This window comes from Caretta caretta, chromosome 24 (assembly GCF_965140235.1).
Source record: "Caretta caretta isolate rCarCar2 chromosome 24, rCarCar1.hap1, whole genome shotgun sequence".
In the NCBI taxonomy this organism is placed as follows: Eukaryota; Metazoa; Chordata; order Testudines; family Cheloniidae; genus Caretta; species Caretta caretta.
In genome coordinates, this window is record NC_134229.1 from 14,971,882 (window position 1) to 14,997,353 (window position 25,472).

A 25,472-nucleotide genomic window follows, 5' to 3' on the forward strand; every position below is an offset into this window, starting at 1 on the left:
CTCAACTGCGTCCCGCTCAACGGAGCCGTCCGCCACGGGAACCGAGACAAGCGTTGCAGGAAGTGCGGCTACTCCAACGAGACCCTGCCCCACGTCCTGTGCAGCTGCAAGCCCCACTCCAGAGCCTGGCAGCTGCGCCACAACGCCATCCAGAACCGCCTGGTGAAAGCCATCTCACCTAGCCTGGGGGAGGTCGCCGTGAACTGCGCCATCTCCGGTACCGACAGCCCGCTACGACCCGACGTGGTCGTCACCAACGAAACCCAGAAAAAGATCATCCTCGTCGACATTACGGTCCCCTTCGAGAACAGGACCCCGGCCTTCCGAGAAGCTCGAGCTCGGAAACTGGAAAAATACGCCCCTCTGGCCGACACCCTGAGAGCGAAGGGCTACGAGGTGCAGCTGGACGCCCTGATTGTCGGAGCCCTGGGCGCTTGGGACCCCTGCAACGAGCGTGTGCTGCGGACCTGCGGGATCGGTAGACGCTACGCACGGCTCATGCGGCGCCTCATGGTCTCGGACACCATCCGATGGTCCAGGGACATCTATATCGAGCACATCACCGGCCACCGACAGTACCAGGAGGAGTGAGCCGGTACGACACTGTGCACACACTGTGGGAAAGAGACTGAGAGGCCTTCCCCATCGGACCGTATGAACTGGAACCGTAAACCCGCTGCACATTAAACCCTACCAAATGAGGGTAGACCCATCCCCACCCCGTATTCACTCACTATACCCAGCATACCGAACGTAGCTGTTGTGTGGATAACTTACCCCATATCTCGATGTCTGTACTCTGACCGGTTAAACTTTTCCCCCAGTCGGGGAGTTTGCAGATTATTATGTGATCCTTGCTCCACCAGCTCCTAAATCGCATTTTGCACCCCTCGATAATCTGTACCTTATCCCCTGACGACCAGAAACTCCTATGCTTGAACTCTGTACCGTTCCTTATTTCAACATTATCTCAAATAAAATTATTAAATCTGTTCTTATCAGTTTAATGTCCTTTATTTTGTTATAAACAGATCGCAACACATGTGCTGTAGATGGATTCCCCAGCTGCCCTCCTTGAGAAAATCGATGCTGCTCTGGAGGTATACGCTAGCGCTGCTGCTTTCGAAGAAAATCCTTCTCCTGCTACCGAGACATCGTCAGCTGCTGTGTGTGCCGCTGCTGCTGCTCCACAGAAGGCCCCTCAAGCAGCGACTACAAAGAAAACCCTCGGTGCCTCCAGGACACTACAGACCAGCAGCACGAAAAGGAAGACCGGCGACTGCCCGAAGGACCCCCTCCGAGATGCTGTTCCAGACAGATCCCGCACCCAGAGGCCAGCCTGTCGAGACATCACTGCCAGAAGGAACATCCCCGCCGCCCCCCAGCAGCGCCAACCCCCGAGGGCAAGCCCCCCCGCCTTACAGCAGCTGCTGACCAAGAGCCCCCCCGCTCTCCAGCAACACCAGCTGCCACTGAAGAGCCCCCCCACCCCGCCACTGCAAGAGGCTCCGAGGGCAAGCCCCCCCGCCTTACAGCAGCTGCTAACCAAGAGCCCCCCCGCTCTCCAGCAACACCAGCCGCCACCGGAGAGCCCCCCCACCCCGCCACTGCAAGAGGCTCCCAGGCAACCACCTCCCACCCCCGCAGCTGCCCAGGTCGTGGAGGGTGGCCCCACTCCTCTACACACCAGCAAGAGAGGAATCTCCGCTGATGGGTCCAGCACCTCTCCAGAGACCACCCAGAGGGTCACCAGCATCTTACCAGATGCCTGCCCAGCCTCCGAAACTACCCAAAGAGTCAGCAGGCCCCTGCCAGATGCCCCCCCAGCCGGACCTCTCGACCCCACTCGCCCGCGCCGGGATGAACCAGCCAGCGATACTGCTGGTGCCACCGGCACCCCCCCGCTGCAAGGTAATGAGGACACCGTCTACCTGCAGTACCCCCTCGCGGCGGACGCGCTCATCTGCCCCATCTGCTTCCCTCCCCGAAGTTTCCACCTCCTGGGTGGAGTCACCAGGCACCTAAAGCGATGCCACAACAAGCGGGTCGCCTTCAGCTGTGCCCTCTGCAGCCTGCCCTTCGAGACACAGAAACAATGCAAGGCGCACCAAGTCACCTGCAGGAAGCGCTCCAAAGGAACCGCACGGCCTCCCGCCCCGGCTCCCAGCCCTGCCGCTGTGCGCCGCCCCACCACTCCTGAGCCGCAACAAAGAACAGCGATGGTGCAAGCTGCCGTCAAGAAGGCCGCCCCCGTCGCCAGACCAGCGCAACAGGGTGCTGCGATCGAGAAGGTGCCTGCTGCTGCGGGAAATGCCACCCAGGTCCTCGGCAGCAGGAGGCCCGTCTCACCTTCCCACGTCGCCAGGCAAATCTCCATACTGAGACGGCTCAGCACTACCTCGCCCCCGGCCCAGCACGTTCCCGTCCCCAGACGGATCAGTGCCCCCTCGCGCATAGTGACTCGAGTTCCTGTCGCCGGAGGAGCCAGAGCCACGCCTCAGGCCGCCCTGCGAACCCCAACAGCCGGAGGAGCCCGAGCCGCGCCTCAGTCTGCCCTGCAAACTCCAGCAGCCGAGGGAGCCAGTGCCCAGCCACAGGCCGCTCAGCAAGCTCCACGCACTACTGGAGAAACCAACCCCGCAGCCACAGAAAACCACCGGGCCCTCCTCACCAGGCAGCCCAGCACGACCCCCGAGTCCATCCGGCGGGACGCTGACAGCAGCGGATCTCACGTTCCAGCAGCAGCCGCCCAAGCACCAGCCACCCCTAGGAGGACCAGCAACGTCCCGGCAATCCCCGAGCCGGACCGCGTCCCTCCGACCACTAGTAGCGCCAGCATCCCGCCAGAGATTCCGCCCCAGCCCCCAGCCGAAGGGAACGATGGCTCGCGGGATGGACGGCTGGTCGACTGTGAGGGTGACGAGTCTGCTTCAGACAAGGTCGAGGACCATGAGGGCCAGCAGCCGGTGGAGAGGGCTGCCACTCCGTGGCAGACTGCCTGGACCGCGGAGCTAAGAGCGACAGCTTCCTTCGACGACTTTGACCTCCTCGTAAACAGACTCACCCAAGAACTGTCTGCAGAAACCGCTCCCAGGAGACGTCCCACCCAGGAGAGCGCCCCGCCTGCCCACAGACCGCCTGCCCCAAACCCCAACACCACCGCCAGGGGAACCAGAAGGAGAGGCGCCAACTGCCGCTACGATCCAGCAGCGGCTTCAAGGATCCAGAAGCTGTACCGGGCAAACCGCCCCAAAGCCATGAGAGAGATCCTCGACGGGCCCTCGCCCTACTGCACGATCCCACCCGAACGCCTCTACAGCTACTTCAAGGATGTATTCGACCACACAGCCCAGGATGGTGCGCTGCGCCCCGAGTGCCTCCGCCCCCTGCCCCGTGTCGACGAAGCGGGCGCCCTGGAAGCTGACTTCACGCCCAAGGAAGTGTTGGCCAGGCTCTCAAAAACAAAAAACACAGCTCCCGGGAAAGATGGCATCCGCTACAGTCTCCTGAAAAAGCGAGATCCCGGCTGCCTGGTCCTCGCCACGCTCTTCAACCAGTGCAAGCGTTTCTGCCGGACTCCCAGCTCCTGGAAAAAGGCCATGACGGTTCTGGTGTACAAAAAGGGTGAGCGCGATGACCCCAGCAATTGGAGGCCCATCTCCCTCTGCTCCACGATGTACAAGCTCTATGCCAGCTGCCTGGCGTCCAGGATCACGGAGTGGTCAGTGCGTGGGGGGGCCATCAGCTCCACCCAGAAAGGCTTCATGTCCTGCGAGGGCTGCTACGAACATAACTTTGTCCTCCAAACCATCATCGATACGACCAGAAGGGCACGGAGGCAGGGTACGATAGCATGGCTGGACCTGGCCAACGCCTTTGGGTCCATGCCCCACCACCACATCTTTGCCACGCTCCAGGAGTTTGGGATGCCAGAGAACTTCCGCCGGGCGATCCGAGAGATGTACGAGGGATGCAGCACCACCATTCGCTCGGTCGAAGGAGAGACAGCCGAGATCCCGATCCGGTGCGGAGTCAAGCAGGGCTGCCCCCTCAGCCCCATCATCTTTAACCTCGCCATGGAGCCGCTACTGCGAGCGATCTCCAAGGGCGCGGGCGGCTTCAACCTCCACGGCGAGAGGGTGAGTGTCCTGGCTTACGCGGATGACCTGGTCCTGACCGCAGACGACCCAGAGAACCTCCAGCGTATGCTAGATGCCACCAGTCGAGTTGCCGATTGGATGGGGCTCCGCTTCAATGCGAAGAAATGCGCATCCCTCCACATAGATGGCAGCAAAAGGGACTCCGTACAGGGGACGGAATTCCAGATTCAGGGCGAGCCCGTCATCCCCCTGGCAGAGGGGCAGGCCTACCGACACCTCGGCACACCGACGGGTTTCCGTGTCCGCCAGACGCCCGAGGACACCATCCAAGAGATCCTACAGGATACCGCCAAGATCGACACCTCCCTACTAGCACCGTGGCAAAAGATAAACGCCCTGAACACCTTCCTGATCCCCCGCATCTCGTTCGTCCTGAGGGGCTCCGCCGTGGCAAAGGTACCCCTCAACAAGGCGGACAAGGTCATCCGGCAGCTGGTGAAGAAGTGGTTATTCCTTCCCCAGAGAGCCAGCAACGAGCTGGTCTATATCACCCACAGGCATGGCGGTGCCAATGTCCCCCGCATGGGTGACCTGGGTGACATCGCAGTGATCACCCACGCCTTCCGCCTGCTGACGTGCCCCGACGCCACGGTAAAGAGCATCGCAGCGAAAGCCCTCCACGACGTAACGCAAAAGCGGATCGGTAGAGCCCCGTCCAGCCAAGACACCGCCAGCTTCCTGAGCGGTTCCCTGGACGGCGAATTCGGCCGAGATGGGGGCGACATCGCTTCGCTGTGGTCCCGCGCCCGCAACGCCACGCGCCGCCTGGGGAAACGCATCGGCTGCCGCTGGGAGTGGTATGAGGAGCGCCAGGAGCTGGGTGTCCTGGTGCCACAGATCGGGTCCGAGGGCAACACCATCGTCACCCCGAGCGCCAGGGGCCTGCTGGAAAAGATCCTGAAGGCAGCCACCCACTCGCTGTACGTAGAAGCCCTGAAGCGCAAGCCGGACCAGGGAAAAGCCTTCGAACTGACCAGCAAGTGGGACGCCAGCAACCACTTCCTCGCCGGGGGCGGCTTCACCCGCTTCGCCGACTGGCGGTTCATCCACCGCGCCCGGCTCAACTGCGTCCCGCTCAACGGAGCCGTCCGCCACGGGAACCGAGACAAGCGTTGCAGGAAGTGCGGCTACTCCAACGAGACCCTGCCCCACGTCCTGTGCAGCTGCAAGCCCCACTCCAGAGCCTGGCAGCTGCGCCACAACGCCATCCAGAACCGCCTGGTGAAAGCCATCTCACCTAGCCTGGGGGAGGTCGCCGTGAACTGCGCCATCTCCGGTACCGACAGCCCGCTACGACCCGACGTGGTCGTCACCAACGAAACCCAGAAAAAGATCATCCTCGTCGACATTACGGTCCCCTTCGAGAACAGGACCCCGGCCTTCCGAGAAGCTCGAGCTCGGAAACTGGAAAAATACGCCCCTCTGGCCGACACCCTGAGAGCGAAGGGCTACGAGGTGCAGCTGGACGCCCTGATTGTCGGAGCCCTGGGCGCTTGGGACCCCTGCAACGAGCGTGTGCTGCGGACCTGCGGGATCGGTAGACGCTACGCACGGCTCATGCGGCGCCTCATGGTCTCGGACACCATCCGATGGTCCAGGGACATCTATATCGAGCACATCACCGGCCACCGACAGTACCAGGAGGAGTGAGCCGGTACGACACTGTGCACACACTGTGGGAAAGAGACTGAGAGGCCTTCCCCATCGGACCGTATGAACTGGAACCGTAAACCCGCTGCACATTAAACCCTACCAAATGAGGGTAGACCCATCCCCACCCCGTATTCACTCACTATACCCAGCATACCGAACGTAGCTGTTGTGTGGATAACTTACCCCATATCTCGATGTCTGTACTCTGACCGGTTAAACTTTTCCCCCAGTCGGGGAGTTTGCAGATTATTATGTGATCCTTGCTCCACCAGCTCCTAAATCGCATTTTGCACCCCTCGATAATCTGTACCTTATCCCCTGACGACCAGAAACTCCTATGCTTGAACTCTGTACCGTTCCTTATTTCAACATTATCTCAAATAAAATTATTAAATCTGTTCTTATCAGTTTAATGTCCTTTATTTTGTTATAAACAGATCGCAACACATGTGCTGTAGATGGATTCCCCAGCTGCCCTCCTTGAGAAAATCGATGCTGCTCTGGAGGTATACGCTAGCGCTGCTGCTTTCGAAGAAAATCCTTCTCCTGCTACCGAGACATCGTCAGCTGCTGTGTGTGCCGCTGCTGCTGCTCCACAGAAGGCCCCTCAAGCAGCGACTACAAAGAAAACCCTCGGTGCCTCCAGGACACTACAGACCAGCAGCACGAAAAGGAAGACCGGCGACTGCCCGAAGGACCCCCTCCGAGATGCTGTTCCAGACAGATCCCGCACCCAGAGGCCAGCCTGTCGAGACATCACTGCCAGAAGGAACATCCCCGCCGCCCCCCAGCAGCGCCAACCCCCGAGGGCAAGCCCCCCCGCCTTACAGCAGCTGCTGACCAAGAGCCCCCCCGCTCTCCAGCAACACCAGCTGCCACTGAAGAGCCCCCCCACCCCGCCACTGCAAGAGGCTCCGAGGGCAAGCCCCCCCGCCTTACAGCAGCTGCTAACCAAGAGCCCCCCCGCTCTCCAGCAACACCAGCCGCCACCGGAGAGCCCCCCCACCCCGCCACTGCAAGAGGCTCCCAGGCAACCACCTCCCACCCCCGCAGCTGCCCAGGTCGTGGAGGGTGGCCCCACTCCTCTACACACCAGCAAGAGAGGAATCTCCGCTGATGGGTCCAGCACCTCTCCAGAGACCACCCAGAGGGTCACCAGCATCTTACCAGATGCCTGCCCAGCCTCCGAAACTACCCAAAGAGTCAGCAGGCCCCTGCCAGATGCCCCCCCAGCCGGACCTCTCGACCCCACTCGCCCGCGCCGGGATGAACCAGCCAGCGATACTGCTGGTGCCACCGGCACCCCCCCGCTGCAAGGTAATGAGGACACCGTCTACCTGCAGTACCCCCTCGCGGCGGACGCGCTCATCTGCCCCATCTGCTTCCCTCCCCGAAGTTTCCACCTCCTGGGTGGAGTCACCAGGCACCTAAAGCGATGCCACAACAAGCGGGTCGCCTTCAGCTGTGCCCTCTGCAGCCTGCCCTTCGAGACACAGAAACAATGCAAGGCGCACCAAGTCACCTGCAGGAAGCGCTCCAAAGGAACCGCACGGCCTCCCGCCCCGGCTCCCAGCCCTGCCGCTGTGCGCCGCCCCACCACTCCTGAGCCGCAACAAAGAACAGCGATGGTGCAAGCTGCCGTCAAGAAGGCCGCCCCCGTCGCCAGACCAGCGCAACAGGGTGCTGCGATCGAGAAGGTGCCTGCTGCTGCGGGAAATGCCACCCAGGTCCTCGGCAGCAGGAGGCCCGTCTCACCTTCCCACGTCGCCAGGCAAATCTCCATACTGAGACGGCTCAGCACTACCTCGCCCCCGGCCCAGCACGTTCCCGTCCCCAGACGGATCAGTGCCCCCTCGCGCATAGTGACTCGAGTTCCTGTCGCCGGAGGAGCCAGAGCCACGCCTCAGGCCGCCCTGCGAACCCCAACAGCCGGAGGAGCCCGAGCCGCGCCTCAGTCTGCCCTGCAAACTCCAGCAGCCGAGGGAGCCAGTGCCCAGCCACAGGCCGCTCAGCAAGCTCCACGCACTACTGGAGAAACCAACCCCGCAGCCACAGAAAACCACCGGGCCCTCCTCACCAGGCAGCCCAGCACGACCCCCGAGTCCATCCGGCGGGACGCTGACAGCAGCGGATCTCACGTTCCAGCAGCAGCCGCCCAAGCACCAGCCACCCCTAGGAGGACCAGCAACGTCCCGGCAATCCCCGAGCCGGACCGCGTCCCTCCGACCACTAGTAGCGCCAGCATCCCGCCAGAGATTCCGCCCCAGCCCCCAGCCGAAGGGAACGATGGCTCGCGGGATGGACGGCTGGTCGACTGTGAGGGTGACGAGTCTGCTTCAGACAAGGTCGAGGACCATGAGGGCCAGCAGCCGGTGGAGAGGGCTGCCACTCCGTGGCAGACTGCCTGGACCGCGGAGCTAAGAGCGACAGCTTCCTTCGACGACTTTGACCTCCTCGTAAACAGACTCACCCAAGAACTGTCTGCAGAAACCGCTCCCAGGAGACGTCCCACCCAGGAGAGCGCCCCGCCTGCCCACAGACCGCCTGCCCCAAACCCCAACACCACCGCCAGGGGAACCAGAAGGAGAGGCGCCAACTGCCGCTACGATCCAGCAGCGGCTTCAAGGATCCAGAAGCTGTACCGGGCAAACCGCCCCAAAGCCATGAGAGAGATCCTCGACGGGCCCTCGCCCTACTGCACGATCCCACCCGAACGCCTCTACAGCTACTTCAAGGATGTATTCGACCACACAGCCCAGGATGGTGCGCTGCGCCCCGAGTGCCTCCGCCCCCTGCCCCGTGTCGACGAAGCGGGCGCCCTGGAAGCTGACTTCACGCCCAAGGAAGTGTTGGCCAGGCTCTCAAAAACAAAAAACACAGCTCCCGGGAAAGATGGCATCCGCTACAGTCTCCTGAAAAAGCGAGATCCCGGCTGCCTGGTCCTCGCCACGCTCTTCAACCAGTGCAAGCGTTTCTGCCGGACTCCCAGCTCCTGGAAAAAGGCCATGACGGTTCTGGTGTACAAAAAGGGTGAGCGCGATGACCCCAGCAATTGGAGGCCCATCTCCCTCTGCTCCACGATGTACAAGCTCTATGCCAGCTGCCTGGCGTCCAGGATCACGGAGTGGTCAGTGCGTGGGGGGGCCATCAGCTCCACCCAGAAAGGCTTCATGTCCTGCGAGGGCTGCTACGAACATAACTTTGTCCTCCAAACCATCATCGATACGACCAGAAGGGCACGGAGGCAGGGTACGATAGCATGGCTGGACCTGGCCAACGCCTTTGGGTCCATGCCCCACCACCACATCTTTGCCACGCTCCAGGAGTTTGGGATGCCAGAGAACTTCCGCCGGGCGATCCGAGAGATGTACGAGGGATGCAGCACCACCATTCGCTCGGTCGAAGGAGAGACAGCCGAGATCCCGATCCGGTGCGGAGTCAAGCAGGGCTGCCCCCTCAGCCCCATCATCTTTAACCTCGCCATGGAGCCGCTACTGCGAGCGATCTCCAAGGGCGCGGGCGGCTTCAACCTCCACGGCGAGAGGGTGAGTGTCCTGGCTTACGCGGATGACCTGGTCCTGACCGCAGACGACCCAGAGAACCTCCAGCGTATGCTAGATGCCACCAGTCGAGTTGCCGATTGGATGGGGCTCCGCTTCAATGCGAAGAAATGCGCATCCCTCCACATAGATGGCAGCAAAAGGGACTCCGTACAGGGGACGGAATTCCAGATTCAGGGCGAGCCCGTCATCCCCCTGGCAGAGGGGCAGGCCTACCGACACCTCGGCACACCGACGGGTTTCCGTGTCCGCCAGACGCCCGAGGACACCATCCAAGAGATCCTACAGGATACCGCCAAGATCGACACCTCCCTACTAGCACCGTGGCAAAAGATAAACGCCCTGAACACCTTCCTGATCCCCCGCATCTCGTTCGTCCTGAGGGGCTCCGCCGTGGCAAAGGTACCCCTCAACAAGGCGGACAAGGTCATCCGGCAGCTGGTGAAGAAGTGGTTATTCCTTCCCCAGAGAGCCAGCAACGAGCTGGTCTATATCACCCACAGGCATGGCGGTGCCAATGTCCCCCGCATGGGTGACCTGGGTGACATCGCAGTGATCACCCACGCCTTCCGCCTGCTGACGTGCCCCGACGCCACGGTAAAGAGCATCGCAGCGAAAGCCCTCCACGACGTAACGCAAAAGCGGATCGGTAGAGCCCCGTCCAGCCAAGACACCGCCAGCTTCCTGAGCGGTTCCCTGGACGGCGAATTCGGCCGAGATGGGGGCGACATCGCTTCGCTGTGGTCCCGCGCCCGCAACGCCACGCGCCGCCTGGGGAAACGCATCGGCTGCCGCTGGGAGTGGTATGAGGAGCGCCAGGAGCTGGGTGTCCTGGTGCCACAGATCGGGTCCGAGGGCAACACCATCGTCACCCCGAGCGCCAGGGGCCTGCTGGAAAAGATCCTGAAGGCAGCCACCCACTCGCTGTACGTAGAAGCCCTGAAGCGCAAGCCGGACCAGGGAAAAGCCTTCGAACTGACCAGCAAGTGGGACGCCAGCAACCACTTCCTCGCCGGGGGCGGCTTCACCCGCTTCGCCGACTGGCGGTTCATCCACCGCGCCCGGCTCAACTGCGTCCCGCTCAACGGAGCCGTCCGCCACGGGAACCGAGACAAGCGTTGCAGGAAGTGCGGCTACTCCAACGAGACCCTGCCCCACGTCCTGTGCAGCTGCAAGCCCCACTCCAGAGCCTGGCAGCTGCGCCACAACGCCATCCAGAACCGCCTGGTGAAAGCCATCTCACCTAGCCTGGGGGAGGTCGCCGTGAACTGCGCCATCTCCGGTACCGACAGCCCGCTACGACCCGACGTGGTCGTCACCAACGAAACCCAGAAAAAGATCATCCTCGTCGACATTACGGTCCCCTTCGAGAACAGGACCCCGGCCTTCCGAGAAGCTCGAGCTCGGAAACTGGAAAAATACGCCCCTCTGGCCGACACCCTGAGAGCGAAGGGCTACGAGGTGCAGCTGGACGCCCTGATTGTCGGAGCCCTGGGCGCTTGGGACCCCTGCAACGAGCGTGTGCTGCGGACCTGCGGGATCGGTAGACGCTACGCACGGCTCATGCGGCGCCTCATGGTCTCGGACACCATCCGATGGTCCAGGGACATCTATATCGAGCACATCACCGGCCACCGACAGTACCAGGAGGAGTGAGCCGGTACGACACTGTGCACACACTGTGGGAAAGAGACTGAGAGGCCTTCCCCATCGGACCGTATGAACTGGAACCGTAAACCCGCTGCACATTAAACCCTACCAAATGAGGGTAGACCCATCCCCACCCCGTATTCACTCACTATACCCAGCATACCGAACGTAGCTGTTGTGTGGATAACTTACCCCATATCTCGATGTCTGTACTCTGACCGGTTAAACTTTTCCCCCAGTCGGGGAGTTTGCAGATTATTATGTGATCCTTGCTCCACCAGCTCCTAAATCGCATTTTGCACCCCTCGATAATCTGTACCTTATCCCCTGACGACCAGAAACTCCTATGCTTGAACTCTGTACCGTTCCTTATTTCAACATTATCTCAAATAAAATTATTAAATCTGTTCTTATCAGTTTAATATCTGATACGTCCTCTATCCGAGGACTATTTATTAAATGGATTTTTGGAACAGGGAGATGGAAGAGGAGCTTGCTCCGTCCACTCCGCGCATCGACCCGGTATTGCAGTTCTTCCGGGAACGGTGCACCTCCCCTCGGGGAGATTATCGTGGTTCAAAAACAGATTCAATCGCTCCCTTTCTTTTCCGATCCCCAGGCATTCAACTCTTTAGTTTGCTCGTGGGGAGCGGCGGGTTGGTCGGCTGCGTTGAGGGTCTGTTGTAATCCTGGGAGCCGGGCGAGCAGAGCTTTTTGTGTGACTGGAGAATTATTTAAAAAGCCGGGACTCTGCTCTGCGCCGTGAGAGCTTTTAGCAGGAGGAGGCGGGAATCGGGGTTTATCAGGCAGATACTTCTTTATAGACACGTGACCTTCAATAGTATAAAAAAAAAATAACCGCCTGATGAGCGGATAGACAGGTTGTATTCTTCTCCCCACCCAACAGCTGGTCCATGTGTTTTGATTTGTAAGCTCAAGTGAAGGCAGTAGGTGTGGTACTGCACCCAGCACGCAAGGGCCCCAATCCTCTGTAACAGACGTTCAAAACACTCCTGTGTAACTTCTGGTTCCTAGGGTGTGGCTTGGGACGGGACGCTTCAGGTGGCTGCCCGTTTCACAGTGCTCTGCAGAGCAAAGATTAAACTGTTTGTCTCCTCTCCCAGGAGAGTACGTTATGCAGTGTGTGTGACATGCTTTACAGCTGTGAAGTGCTCGGGGTTACTCTTCTGTGAAAGGTTTCAGAGGGGTAGCCCCGCGAGTCTGTATCCGCAAAAACAACGGGGAGGAGTCAAGGAGAAACTGCGGCGCTGGAATTAATTTGCAAACTTGACACCATCAAACGGGGCCTGAATAGAGACTGGGAGCGGCTGGGTCACTACAACAAGTAATTTCCCCTCTGTTGATAGTCACACCTGCTTGTCAACTGTTGGGAAGTGGCCTCCTGAGCCCTGACCCGCCCCCCAACTTGGTAAGGCAACTCCCATCTTTTCATGTGCTGTATATTTATACCCGCTTACTGTACCTTTCACTCCATGCATCTGATGAAGTGAGTTATAGCCCACAAAAGCTGATGCCCAAATAAATGTTTTCGTCTCTAAGGTGCCCCAAGGACTCCTCGTTGTTTCTTCTGTGAAAGGCTGGTTTGTGGCAACGGTTTGTGGAGACGCTACCTATGCCCCTGAAAGAGCTTCTCCCGTCCGCCTCGGTAGCGTCTCCACTAAATGCTTCAGTGGCCCAGCTGCAGCGCTGGGAGTGTGAGCCCCTGGCTGGGAGAAATCCATTGCCCAAGCTATCTCCCTAGGAGAACCCAGTCTACACCCGGGGGGGGGGGGGGAGGGGTTGGGGGGAGATGGGGCTAGGTCAATAGAAGGTGTCACTCAGGGAATGCATTTTACACCAACATCCATTGGAAGCGTAGACCGGGGCTCAGGGAGAGAGTTGTTTCCCCCTCCCTTGCAGTTTTTTGTTTTTCCACCAAGCTGTGAAATCACAACCAGCCCCAAGGGGAGAGAAGAGAGAGAGAGAGAGAGAGAACTGCCAAAATGAAGTGAGCTCTGGAGAGTGAGCAGAGCTGGCTGTTGTGACCCACGAAGGCTGCCGCCTTTCGTCTACACGGGGGCATTGACTGGCCTCCTAGAAGCAGAGTAACCACTGCGCTGTAGCTCTTCCAGTGTCACCCCCCGACACGGGCACTCTGTTCCAAATAAAAGCAACTTTAGTCCCCAAAATTACTACTCCGCTTCCAAAGCTATTCCGCTCTGGCCATGGCAGGAACTGTTCCCAGGTAGACAAGCACCTACATCTGCAGGGCTCCCACGCGACCGAGTTGATAGCTTGGGCATGTTCATTGGTGCCCCCTTAGAGGAAGAAACTGCTGAGGGCAGTGTTGTATTCTCCCTCTCTCCCGCCATCAGGCCTGCACGCCAACATAGTCCAGCACGTTATTTGGCTCCGTACAGGGGAAAATGGATAAAAGTCTATGGCCTGTGTTAAACAGGCGGCCAGATCAAATGATCCCGTTGTCCCTGCTGCCCTTAAAATCTAGGAATCCATTCTTGCAGCTTTACCTAGTCTGAGAGGCAGCGAAAGGAAGGGAGGGAAAGGCAAAGGAACCTTTGAGATGACAGCCCCTCCCCAATAAATGGCACCTTTTCAATACTTAAATATCAAACGGGGAACCCCCAGAGTCTTAACAGTCTCGGTCTCTTCTCCGCAGAGCTAGAGCGGACCAGCCCCTCAGAAGCTCTTTGGGGTCTAATCTCCTCAGAGACCGATTTATATTCAGAGCGAGGAACAGGGACAAGCAGCTCTCCAGCGCGTCACCCGCTAAGGCAGTGGAAACTGAACCGGACTTCTCTTTTCTGTTACGGGGATCTTCTCATGCACGCTCCACAAAAAGTCACAGGAGATAGGAACAAACAACTGGAAGAATTGCCGTTGTGAAATATATGCACCTTTCTGGATGTACTGAGCTCTGCTCCGCCAGGGAGACGGAATAGGAGCTTGCTCCATCCACGCCACACGTCGACCTGGTATTATTGCAGTACCTCCAGGAACGCTGCACCTCCCCTCGGGGAAACTACCAGTGGGGAAGGGATCGGGGGGGGGGGGGGGAGTGGGGAGAGAAGAGAAAAAAAAAAAAAGTTGAGCTGTGTGTTGGCTTAGGGTGCGGTGTCCCTCTTTGTAAGAGGCAGAGCTGAAGTGGGGCGCCGGCCTGTGATTTAGGAGATCTGGGCGCAATTCCCTGCTCCACCACAGACTCCCTTTGTTACCTCCGGTAAGTCGCATAGCTTCCCTGTGCCTCAGTTCCCCACCTGTCCGGAGGGAACAGCAGCCATGCCCTGCAGATTGCGAGGGGCTCAAATACTATTGTAATGGGGGTCCACTCAGTACCGAAGACAGGAGCTAGATCCTGTTCCATCTCGCGGAGCCGGACTGATACCAGACGACTGGGTGAAAAGCACTATTGAGAAGGGAAGTATTCTCACACTTGCAGAGTCTGAAAGACCAGCTTTGTTCTAAGCGCAGATGTTAATTTTAGATTTCTGCATCTTCCCCTCCCAGAGTCAGTGGGGGACAAGGAGCTCCTTGGCACCAAGGATTCAAGATCTACAACAAAGACTAAAGGCAGGAAAGAGGTAGACGAGCAGAGTTACGGGGTTGGAGTCTTTATTATTAATATTAATAGCACAGTAGCACCTGGGAACCCAGCTGAGGTTACAGATCCATTGTGTCAGGCCCAGCACAGACATAGCTTGAGAAGCAGCCTTTGCTCCACAGACCTCAGTCTGTCCCGTCCCCCCGCCCCCCGCTCCTTTGAGAGGGGCAGGGGGCCATAAAACTAGAGATCAGACTTCTCCAGGTTAGAAAAATTAGGTGAGTAACACCTTCTGCACTGGTAGGGGGGGCAAATGCTGTGGTGATCCTATTGTATAGTTATGCAGGGCACCGGCACCCACCAGTCACTGATCTTTTACCTAAGAACAAAATAGTTCCCTTGTCCCCTAAACAGAACAAACCCTCCGAAACCCAAACGTGTGGGTCCCGCTCCCACTTAGGTTCAGAGAACAACTCGAAGAGCCTTTACTGAGCTTTGCGGGCAGTTGAGTGGCTTTCAGACATTCCTTGCTACCTGCTAATATCATCTGAGAAGCGAAACCAGTCAGTCCTCTGGCTTCTCTGCAGCTGAATAGCCACAGAGGGCTCTCAGGTCCCTTTCCTCCAAGCTGCCTCTTTGACTTTACACAAAAACAATAAAAAGGGGTTGCCTGCAATTCCGCTATCCCCGTCTCCGACTGTGGCCAGTACCAGCTGTTGGACAGAAAGGTGGGAGAAGCCCCAGAACGGGCAACGGTGGAACCAGCTGCCCACAGCTAAGTTTCTCCCCCTCCCCACAACCCCATTACTCAGGTCTACACAGAAGCGTTCCGTTTTATAACCTGCAAAAACGTCCCTCTGACCAACAAGAACACTCTCCTTATTTTACAGATACACTCAAAGGCCTTGATCCTGCAAGGTGCCAAGAGCCCCACACACCTGGCATTCTCCAAAACCCACTGGTGTCACCCCACCCACTCCCCTTTGGACAAGCAAGGACACGCAGAGGACAGTGTTTGCCAATGCTTGGAACCCTACAGACATAGGAACCCCTCGAGACATAGAGGAAACCCACGGATCACCACACCTATCTTCCCAGATCCAGAAATCACCAAGCAATGTGTGGTCCACCGGCAGGCACCCAGATCCCACAGAATACGCTCTGAGGAGACAGTCCGGGACAGGCACCTTAATACGCTCAAAACCGCCTTCGCCAAAGGGGGACACCCCACCAGAGAAGGACATCGCATCGTGGAATGGGCCACCCAGAGACACCAAGGAAACGTGCTTCAATACAGAAATAAAACCCCCGCCGACCGCACACCCCTAGTGCTCACCTACTACACCCTACGCTGCAACCCATAGGGGGTATCAAACAACTAAAACCCATAGGAACCCCATCCTGAAAGAAACCTTTCCTGAGCCCCACTTCTGGCCTTCAAAACAACCCCTAGTCTCTCTCCAAGCTCATCATCGGAAGCGAGCTCCCCACAGACCAGGACACACCAGCTCACGGCAGCACCAGACGCAAAACCTGCAGACACATCTCCACGGCTTACAACGACCAACACACTCCGCAACACGCCTTTCGAGAGCCACGGGCCCTACACACGCCAGTCGCAGCATGTGGTTTACCTCATCCAGTGCCCCAAATGCCCCCACAACAACTATGTGGGTGAAGCCAGAGAGTCACTATGCTCACAAACGAGCAGGAAAATGATAAGACAAGACCACCACGTCGTCTGTGGGTGAGCACTTCTCACAGAGCAATCGCTCTTGTATGTGATCTATCAGCCCTCGTCCTCAAAGGAAACACTCTCAGAAAGACGGGCCCGGGAGTTGAAATTCATAACTTTGCTAGACACTAAAAATCCCGGACAGAATAAAGATACCGGCTTGAGGGTTTATTTACAACCACCTGGAAACCGCTAACCGCCTCCCCCAACCGCGTTCCCCTCCGCCCCTTTACTTTCTTTCCTGTGACCGCAGGAGTGTCAACAGGCCACTTCACCTCAAAAAAGGGCCCCTTGAAAGGTGTTAACTACCCTAAACAAGCGATTCCGCCTCTACCTGGCAAGCAGTGAAACTCTGAGGCTTTGTCTACACTTTTCAGAGCAACAGCCCTGTTATTGTCTTTCTGGGGGCTTAAAAAACCCCCACAAAAACCCCACCCGCACGCCCGAAAAACAGAAGTTTAACTCCGAAAAGCGCCTGTGTGAGCAGCGCTCTGTGTGCGGGGACCTGCTGCTGCTCCTGGGGGGTGGAATGGTTTTGTCTGCGGGGGAGCTCTCTCCCGCAGACAAACCGCAGCTACACTGCGCGCCTTTTAGCGGCAGGGCGGTGGCGGATTTGTCACGCCCCCGAGCAAGGCAGTGATACCGATGTAAGTCTGTAGCGTGCACCTGGCCCTGCTCCGGTTTACTTTTGCCAAGGCGAAACACGCTGTTGGCACCAACCATTTATTCTCGGCACACTTCTCTCTGCCCGCCCCTCCCCCGAAAAAGGAAACCTAAAGCACCCAAAGGAAGGGGTAAAATTAGCCATAAACGAGACAGACACACATGAGCTTAACAAACAATAGACACACCCCACCAGCTACAGCCTGAAGGGTCCCCTTTCCACACGTCTCTGTGGGCACTCACCCGGGTCATCATCTTTCAGAGCTCCTGCCGCTACTCCCCCGCTGCCAAAGGCTGAAGGACCTCGTCCACAGGGAGAAACCCAACCTAAATAATGCCCCAGGCGCCTCCCCTTTCCCCACCATCTCTTGGGAGGCCGCAACAGCCATAAAGTAGAGGTAGCGGGGACACACAGCTCATTTCCAGGACACCACCAACAGGAGGAGGAACTGGGACCTGTGTCCTTGGGTATTTTATGCCTGTAGTTAGGCACAACAGGTCTTGGCTGTGGATCTGAAGACAGCGGATTTACATCATACCCGTGATCCATGTGCGACTGAAAAAAATATGCACATATATAAAAGTGGGGAGGGGGCAGCGTAACTGCCGGCTTCATTTTAAGCGGGAGAAAAGGAAGGTCTGGTAGGTAGGGTACTGAACTGAGCCTGGAAAGTCACTGGTTCTATTCCTAACTCAGCCACAAAGGCCCAGATCCGACCTCGAAAGTGTTTAGATGCTTAACTCCCACTGATTTCCATGGGAGTTAAGTGCCTAAATACCTTTAAGAATCTGGGCCCAGTTCCCTCGGTGCCCCGGGGCTAGTCATTTAATTTCCCAGGGCCCCGATCAACGAACAGCACCACTTCCCTCCTTCACAAGCATGGCGGGGATAGAATCAGGAGGTGCCCAGAGACTGCAGTGGTGGGGGCCAGGTAAGTACCTCGACCGATTGCGGTTTACCTGGATTCCTTAGGGCAGTCCCAGGATGGCAGACAACCCAGGAGCTGGGATCAGGTAACAGGGTTTATTTCCGTATTCGCCTTCACGTCGGACGGAAAACAGAGCGAATGCTGAGCCCCTCGAGTCACGCCGGAGTCAGGTCCAGCCTCCCCGATCTCTGCACCTTCAGCCCGGCCCCTCGGCGGAGCGGCTCTCCCGCCGCTGCCCTTAATCCACCTCCCCGAGCGATGCCAGGAGAGGTGGGGGGGGGTGGGGGCGGGACGGGATTTACGGTCAGGTGCCCCCCCCTCACAGATTTCTGCCAGGGTTTGCTGGCACCGCTTGGCCACATGCTCCCCCCAGCAGCCAGAGCCTCCGAGCTGCGCCCCCCACGTAGGAGCAACAGCTGGGAGGCGGCTGCTTTCTCTGGGGGGGGGGGGTTCGGAGGGCGGGGAGCCCGGGGCTCAGCCAGCTGGCGGGGGAGGGGGCGGGTTCAGAGGGAGGGAAGCCCGGGGCTCAGCCAGCTGGCGGGGGAGGGGGGTGGGTTCAGAGGGAGGGAAGCCCGGGGCTCAGCCAGCTGGCGGGGGAGGGGGCGGGTTCAGAGGGCGGGGAGCCCGGGGCTCAGCCAGCTGGCGGGGGAGGGGGGTGGGTTCAGAGGGCGGGGAGCCCGGGGCTCAGCCAGCTGGCGGGGGAGGGGGCGGGTTCAGAGGGCGGGGAGCCCGGGGCTCAGCCGCTCGGGGCAGCGGATCAGTCGGTCTGACCCCTCCCCTCGCGGCGCACGGGGCGTAGCAAGCCCAGCAGGAGCCCCCTCGGCTCCCCCCCCCCGGTTCCAAAGGCGTGGCCGGGTTCAGGACTCGTGTTATGCTCCGCCCCTCCGCCGCCCGGACCAATAGGAGCTCAGCCTGCCTCCGGCTCGAAAAGGGGGCGGGGAGGCCGCCGGGTTTGGTCGGGTCCGCGCCCGTGAAGGGTCTGTCGGCACCTACTGCGCGTGCGCTGCTCCCGCCAGGTGGCCAGCCGGCGGCAGCCAAGGGGCTGGGGAGACCCCGGTTCGGGGCTGCACAGGGGACACTGGTGGGCAGCAGGTGGCTCTGTGCAGGGTGACCCTCTCTCTAGGGAAAACTAAGGACCCACCCGCCCTCTGCGGGGAAGCGGTGGGACTCTCTGCGTGGGGACGCTACAGGTACTCGTGTGTAGGGACTGGGGCGGGGTGAGGATCCCGCTGTAGGGGAAAGCCTGGCTGCTTCAGGCCCACCGAGGCTGTCCGAGAGGGTTCTGAGCAAGGTCATCTGCAAGTGCCCAGGAATAGTGGGACCGGGGTGGGTGAGAATCCACCTGTGGGATGGGGGACGAGACCTCTCCCTAGGGTCAACATAAGAGATCCTTGCATAGGAGAAGAGGCCCCCATTCGCTGTTCGTTTTCCCCCTCGCTCTCTCTCACCCAGAGTCCAGTCTCCCTCCGCTGCCAGGCAGCAGCGTGTCCTGCGCTGTCCAGCCTTCGGCCAAGGGGCTCAGAACATCCGGGCTTCTTTCTCCACCGTGCAGGAGGCTTTCTCTTTCTTGGGCCAGCACCGCCATCTGGGCTCTGCCCTGTCTGGGGCCAGTGCGGTCACTGCCCCACAGAGCTCCACACCCGACTGGAACACAATTAATGCAGCCAGGCAATAGCCATCGAGGCAGGGAGGGAACGGGGCCTCTGTGCACCATGGTGCAGAGCCCACAGCTGGGATCCTAAATCTGCAGGTACTTGGGAAGGAATAAGATAGTAGTGACACTGATGTTTGGGCCGAAAGGACCATGTCCTGAGCTCTCCCCTTCCACACTGTTCATCGCTTCAGTTGGTATTATCAAGCGCCTGCAAGCTCGAAGGTTCCAAGCCAGCAGGTATTTCAAGCAACTCCACCATCAAGGTGTGTCTGGACTTTATTTCCAGGCTGCATTTCAGTATTGAAAACGTCTTGTTTAAGAGTCTGGGACAATGTACACTCCAGAAAAGAATCAACTGGACAAATGCATTAAATTGGACACTGGAGTTACACCAGGACAAAACCGCACAGTCACCACTGAACGGAACTAACCTGATCAAGCAAAACTAGAACCTTTCACAAGAGTTGATAGAAGAGCAGTTTGCTGCTATTTCTGTAAAAAAGCCAAAGTAGCAATTTAAAAAATAAATTACATCAATTTGGTCCTGCAAATAGTCATCATTTTCTATAGTCTAGAAACAGAAAACCAGACAAATAACTCTACTTGACAGCAATTTTGAGTTTTCGCTTACGAGAGCCCCTCAGCGTAAAACTACCTTTGAAGTCGCAGGGCATTCAGGCCCGTGATCCTTTTGCATTTCAGGCTCCCCGTGGCTTTAATGAGAGCTTTGGTGGCAGAAGGAAAATGAACTATATAATTATTCAATCTATTGAACAGAATGAGGCCCAAACGAAAGCCCTAGTTTTAATTAAATGATAGAAAACAGTCATACCTACTCCCTTGAAGTCCTGTGATCGTTCCATAGAGACCAGTTACTAAGGGACCCCTTCTGCCAGGTGTTGTCAGTAGCAGCAAGGACCTGGTTGAAATATCTAGAGGTTCTGCGTGAAATGAACAAACACGCTGGCCACCGAGAAGCCTGGGGAAAACGAAATCCCCCTCCTTAGGCACCCTTAACAGGCAAATCTTCTCTCGCAAGTCCTCCGGAACTGTGTCATTGAAACAAAGAAAACTTATACGAGAAAAGGAACAGCATTAAGGTAGGACGCAATAAATCAGCTGCGTGGTGAATGAATACAAAGCAAAATCCCCACTTCCACAGTACGTTGGGCAATGTTCTTTGCCTCAGTTTCCCCGCCTGCAGATCTGACAGTCCTATGGACAAATATTCCTTTAGCACACCGCTCCTGCTGTCCTCCACTCATGGTTTGCGGTCAGAAATTAGTACTGCTCCTCCAGGACAGCATCTCTCACAGCCACTACTGTCTTCAGCCACAGTATAAAGGTTGAGTTCTGAGGCTCTATTACATAACGCAGCTCTCAGTGATTCCAGGTAACAGCTAATTTAGACTCCATGATTTTGTACATGTATCTGGGATTATGTTTTCCAATGAGCATTATCTTGCATTTATCAATATAGAATTTCATCTGCAATTATGTGTCTGATAATTCTGTTCTTTACAATTTGTTTGGGACTGAAGTTAGGCTTACTGGCCTGTAATTGCCAGGATGGCCTCTGGAACCTTTTCTAAAAATTGGCATCACACGAGCCACCCTCCCGTCATCTCGTACAGAAGCTGATTTAACTGATAGGATACATACCACGGTTAGCAGTTCTGCGATTTCACATCTGAGTTCCTTCAGAACTCTTGGGTGAATACCATCTGGTTCTGGTGACTTATTACTGTTTAATTTATCAATTTGTTCCAAAACCTCCTCTAACGACACCTCAATCTGGGACATTTACTCCGATTTGTCACCTAAAAAGAATGGCTCAGATTTGGGAACCTCCCTCATATCCTCAGCCATGAAGACTGATGCAAAGAATTCATTTAGTTTCTCCGCAACGGCCTTATCGTTCTTGAGTGCTCCTTTAGCATCTCAATTGTCCAGTACCCCACTCGTTGTTTAGCAGGCTTCCTGCTTCTGATGTACTTAAAAACATTTTTTTTGCTGTCACTTTCTGAGTCTTTGACTAGCCGTTCTTCAAATTCTTGTTTGGCCTTCCTAATTATATTTTTACACGTCGCTGGCCAGAGTTTCTGTTTTCCTCAATAGGCTTTAACTTCCACTTTTTTAAAAGGATGCCTTTTTGCCTCTACCTGCTTCTTTTACGTTGTTATTTAGCCACAAGGGCAATTTTTTGGTTCTCTTACTGTGTTTTTTAAGCTGGGCTATACATTTAAATTTAGCCTCTATTAGGGTGTCTTTGAAAGGTTTCCATGCAGCTTGTAGGGATTTCACTTTTGGCACTGTACCTTTTAATTTCTGTTGAATTAACTTCCTTTGTGTTGTTCCCCTGTCTGAAATTAAATGCTACCGTGGTGGGCTGCTGTGGTTTTTCCCCTTCTCTCCCCCCCGGGATGTTAAATTTTATGTTATAGTCACTGTTACCGAGCAGTCCAGATCCTGTGTTCCACTTGGGACTAAATCAAGAATTACCTCTCCTCTTAGGGGTGCCAGGGCTAGATGCTCCAAGGAGTAGTCATTTACGGTGTTAAGAAACTTTCTCTCTGCATCCCATCCTGAGATGACATGTACCCAGTCAATATGGGGACAGTTGAAATCCCCCATTATTATTGAGGTTTTTATTTTTATAGCCTCTTTAATCTCCCCGAGCATTTCACAGTCACTATCATCACCATCCTGGTCAGGTGATCCGTAGTAGATCTCTACCGCTATATTCTTTTTCTCCGAGCATGGGATTACTATCCATAGAGATTCTGTGGTACAGTTTGGTTAATTGAAGATTTTTCTGTCATTCGACTGCATGCTTTCTTTCACATACAGTGCCGCTCTCCCACCAGCGTGACCAGTTCTGTCCTTCCGATAGATTTTGTACCCTGGTATGACTGTGTCCCATTGATTATCCTCATTCCCCCAAGTTTCTGTGATGCCTCTTATACCTATATCCTCATTTAATAGGAGGCACCCTAGTTCACCCATCTTAGTAGTTAGACTTCTAGCATTTGTATATAAGCACTTTAAAAAAATTGTCACTTTTTGGCCATCTGCCATTATGTGATATAATTGAATGGAGCTCTTTCATTTCACCGTTTCTCATCAGATCCTACCCGTATGTTATCATATTCCATCCTCTCCTCCTTACTTGGATATAGCGAATTTCCATTCATAGATCCTCCCCTAAAGCATTGGCTCTCAACCTTTCCAGACTACTGTACCCCTTTCCGGAGTCTGATTTGTCTTGTGTACCCTCAAGTTTCACCTCACGTAAAAAGTACTTGCTTACAAAATCAGACATAAAAATACAAACGCATCCCAGTACAAAGTGCTGACTTGTGCATTGTTACCACACAAATATAAAATAAATCAATTGGAATATCAATATTGTGCTTACATTTCAGTGGAGAGTGTAGAGAGGAGTGTAAACAAGTCATTGGCTGTACGAAATTTTAGTTTGTACTGACTTTGTTAGTGCTTTTTATGTAACCTGCTGTGAAACTAGGCAAATATCTAGACGAGTTTGAGGTAAACCCTGGAAGGCCTCGGCGTACCCCCAGGAGTACACGTAGCCCTGGTTGAGAAACGCTGCCCTAAGGGAAGTCTCTGTCCGAACCGCATGCTCCTCCGCGCCTGTCCGCTTTCCCCTAGCCCTTAGTTTAAAAGCTGCTCTACGACCTTTTTAACTTGACATGCCAGCCGTCCTGTTCCATTTTGGTTTAAGTGGAGCCCATCCTTCCTGGATAGGCTCCCCCCTTTCCCAAAAGGCTTTCCAGTTCCTAATAAATCTAAACCCCTCTTCCCTACACCGTTGTTTCAGCCAGGCATTGAGACCCTGCAGTTCTGCTGTCTAACTGGCCCTGCGCGTGGAACTGGAAGCATTCAGAGAATGCTACCTTGGAGGTCCTGGACTTCAATCTCTTACCTGGCAGCCTAAATTTAGCCTCCAGGGCCTCTCTCCTATCCTTCCCTATGTCACTGGTACCTACCTGGACCACAACCACCGGCTCCTCCCCAGCACTGCACAAACGTTTATCTAGATGTCTCGAGAGACCTGCAACCTTTGCACCAGGCAGGCAAGTCACCAGGCAGTTCTCCCGGTCATCGCAAACCCAGCTATCTATGTTTCTAATCATCGAATCCCCCATTACCTGTCTCTTCCTAATAACTGGAGTTCCCTCCCCGAGAGGGGTATCCTCAGTATGACATCAAGTCCTCAGTGTGACAGGATACCATGACATCATCTGGGAGGAGGGTCCCAACTATGGGATCATTTCCCTCTGCTCCAGTTGGATGTTCTCCTTCCCTGAGACTTTCATCCGCCTCAATAGCACAGGGGCTGTCAGACTCGGGGTGGGACCATTCTACTGTGTCCGGAACGTCTCATGTATGTACCTCTCTGTCTCCCTTACCTCCTCCAGGTCAGCCACTCTGGCCTCCAAAGCCCATACGCGGTCTCTTTTGAGGGCCAGGAGCTCCTTGCACTGAATGCACACATACGCCACCCACCCATTGGGCAGATAATCATACATGCTGCCTTCAGTGCAATAAACTGGACAGCCCCCACTCTGTGGCTGGACTTCTGCCTGCATTCTCTTTTTACTCCTGCAGCTGTTTCCTTTATTGTTGTTTTTATCGGGGCTCTTTATTGCCTTAAGTTTAAAGAACGTTAATTAAGTGTATCTCACCCCCTCCACCCCCTCCCTAACAAAACTCCCCTATTAGCTGCTTCTGTTCACTAGCTCCTCTGGCTGCTCAGGAGCAGGTTTTTTAAAGCCCTGTTCTCCCTCAGTAGCCCTGCCCCCTCGTTAAGGGGTGATGAGCGCTGAAGGGCTTGGGGAGTCCAAGCCTGGTAAAGAAGCTCTCAGCCTTGCCTAGCAGGCTGCTAGGCTCAGCAAACGGTGCCTCAAGCAAACAGAGCACGCTGTTGGAGTCATACAGCCCCAACAATGGACTTCCCCACTCCCAACTGATTTGCAACTGACCGGTAGCAGTCTGGATTTGCCAGCTTCCGCACAGCGATTGCAACACGCTTCTCTACCGAAAGGGCAGCTCTCATTCTGGTATCCTTGCGCCGCAGGTCGGGGGCCCGCTCAGCAGATAGCTCCAGGAACGTTGCTTTACGCATCCTAAAGTTCTGTACCCACTGGTCCTCATCCCACACCTGCACGACAATGCGATCCCACCAATCAGTGCTTTTTTCCCTAGCCCAAAAGTGACGGTCTACCGTATGCAGCTGCTCTGTGAATGCCAAAGGCACTGATAAAAGTTGCTGCTGTCCATATCACGCTCGGGAGCCTGCGATTCATCCTCTGTCAGTAACTTTGCGAGTAACTCTGCTGCCACGTGCAAGGTCCTCGCGACAATTAACAGCGCACAGGAGAGAAGTGCGGGATCCATCCTCTCTCACTGTAGATGCTGGCACGCACTACAAAGACTGACAGTCAGAAAAACGGCGCGAAGGGAAAGCCAAAGCAGTGCGAAAGGAAGCCAGAAACCATTGGAGGCCTGGGACACAAAGCGGTGCATGATGGGACATTCTGCACATCCCAGGATGCGCCGCGCTCCATTTAGCGATGGGGAAACTGATCTGTCCTCGTCAGCCGCTGTATGCTCCTTTTTGCTGTGGGGTTGTGCATGGGAATATATTTGCGTCTGGTTAGCGGGCAACGTATCCTTTGCTCGTGACACAGTTTATGATGATTTTGTTTTTCCTTGATGTATAGGGCTCTCGGCCCTGTGTGCGCTGTTTCTGTATTGATATTTTTCTACTATTAAAGCCACCACGTGGTGGGTTAAAACTGAACCCTTCTACAAATGTTCATGTACAGGATAAATGTCCTGATGCATGGTACATTCATGTCATCTATTCAAATGATATATAAAAG

General features: G+C 56.1%; 3 protein-coding genes and 1 non-coding gene across 4 annotated transcripts in view; all 4 read left to right on the top strand.

Moving 5' to 3' along the window:
- LOC142070059 (uncharacterized) overlaps positions 1-916 on the top strand; it is a 6,762-nt gene extending 5,846 nt beyond the window's left edge. The window contains exon 3 of the mRNA XM_075123034.1: positions 867-916. Within this exon, the coding sequence (XP_074979135.1) occupies positions 867-916 (50 nt within the window). The remainder of the gene's footprint in view (positions 1-866) is intronic.
- Positions 332-6,135, top strand: LOC142070060 (uncharacterized). Its single transcript, XM_075123035.1, has 3 exons — positions 332-595; positions 1,032-5,136; positions 6,086-6,135. Exons 2-3 carry the CDS (start codon positions 1,053-1,055, stop codon positions 6,133-6,135), a joined length of 4,134 nt encoding a protein of 1,377 aa, XP_074979136.1. The 5' UTR covers positions 332-595; positions 1,032-1,052.
- Positions 5,551-13,706, top strand: LOC142070061 (uncharacterized). Its single transcript, XM_075123036.1, has 3 exons — positions 5,551-5,814; positions 6,251-10,774; positions 13,701-13,706. Exons 2-3 carry the CDS (start codon positions 6,272-6,274, stop codon positions 13,704-13,706), a joined length of 4,509 nt encoding a protein of 1,502 aa, XP_074979137.1. The 5' UTR covers positions 5,551-5,814; positions 6,251-6,271.
- Positions 11,389-11,579, top strand: LOC125626238 (U2 spliceosomal RNA). Its single transcript, XR_007353709.2, has one exon. It is a non-coding gene; the product is annotated as a U2 spliceosomal RNA (small nuclear RNA).
- Positions 13,707-25,472: the final 11,766 nt, after the last annotated feature.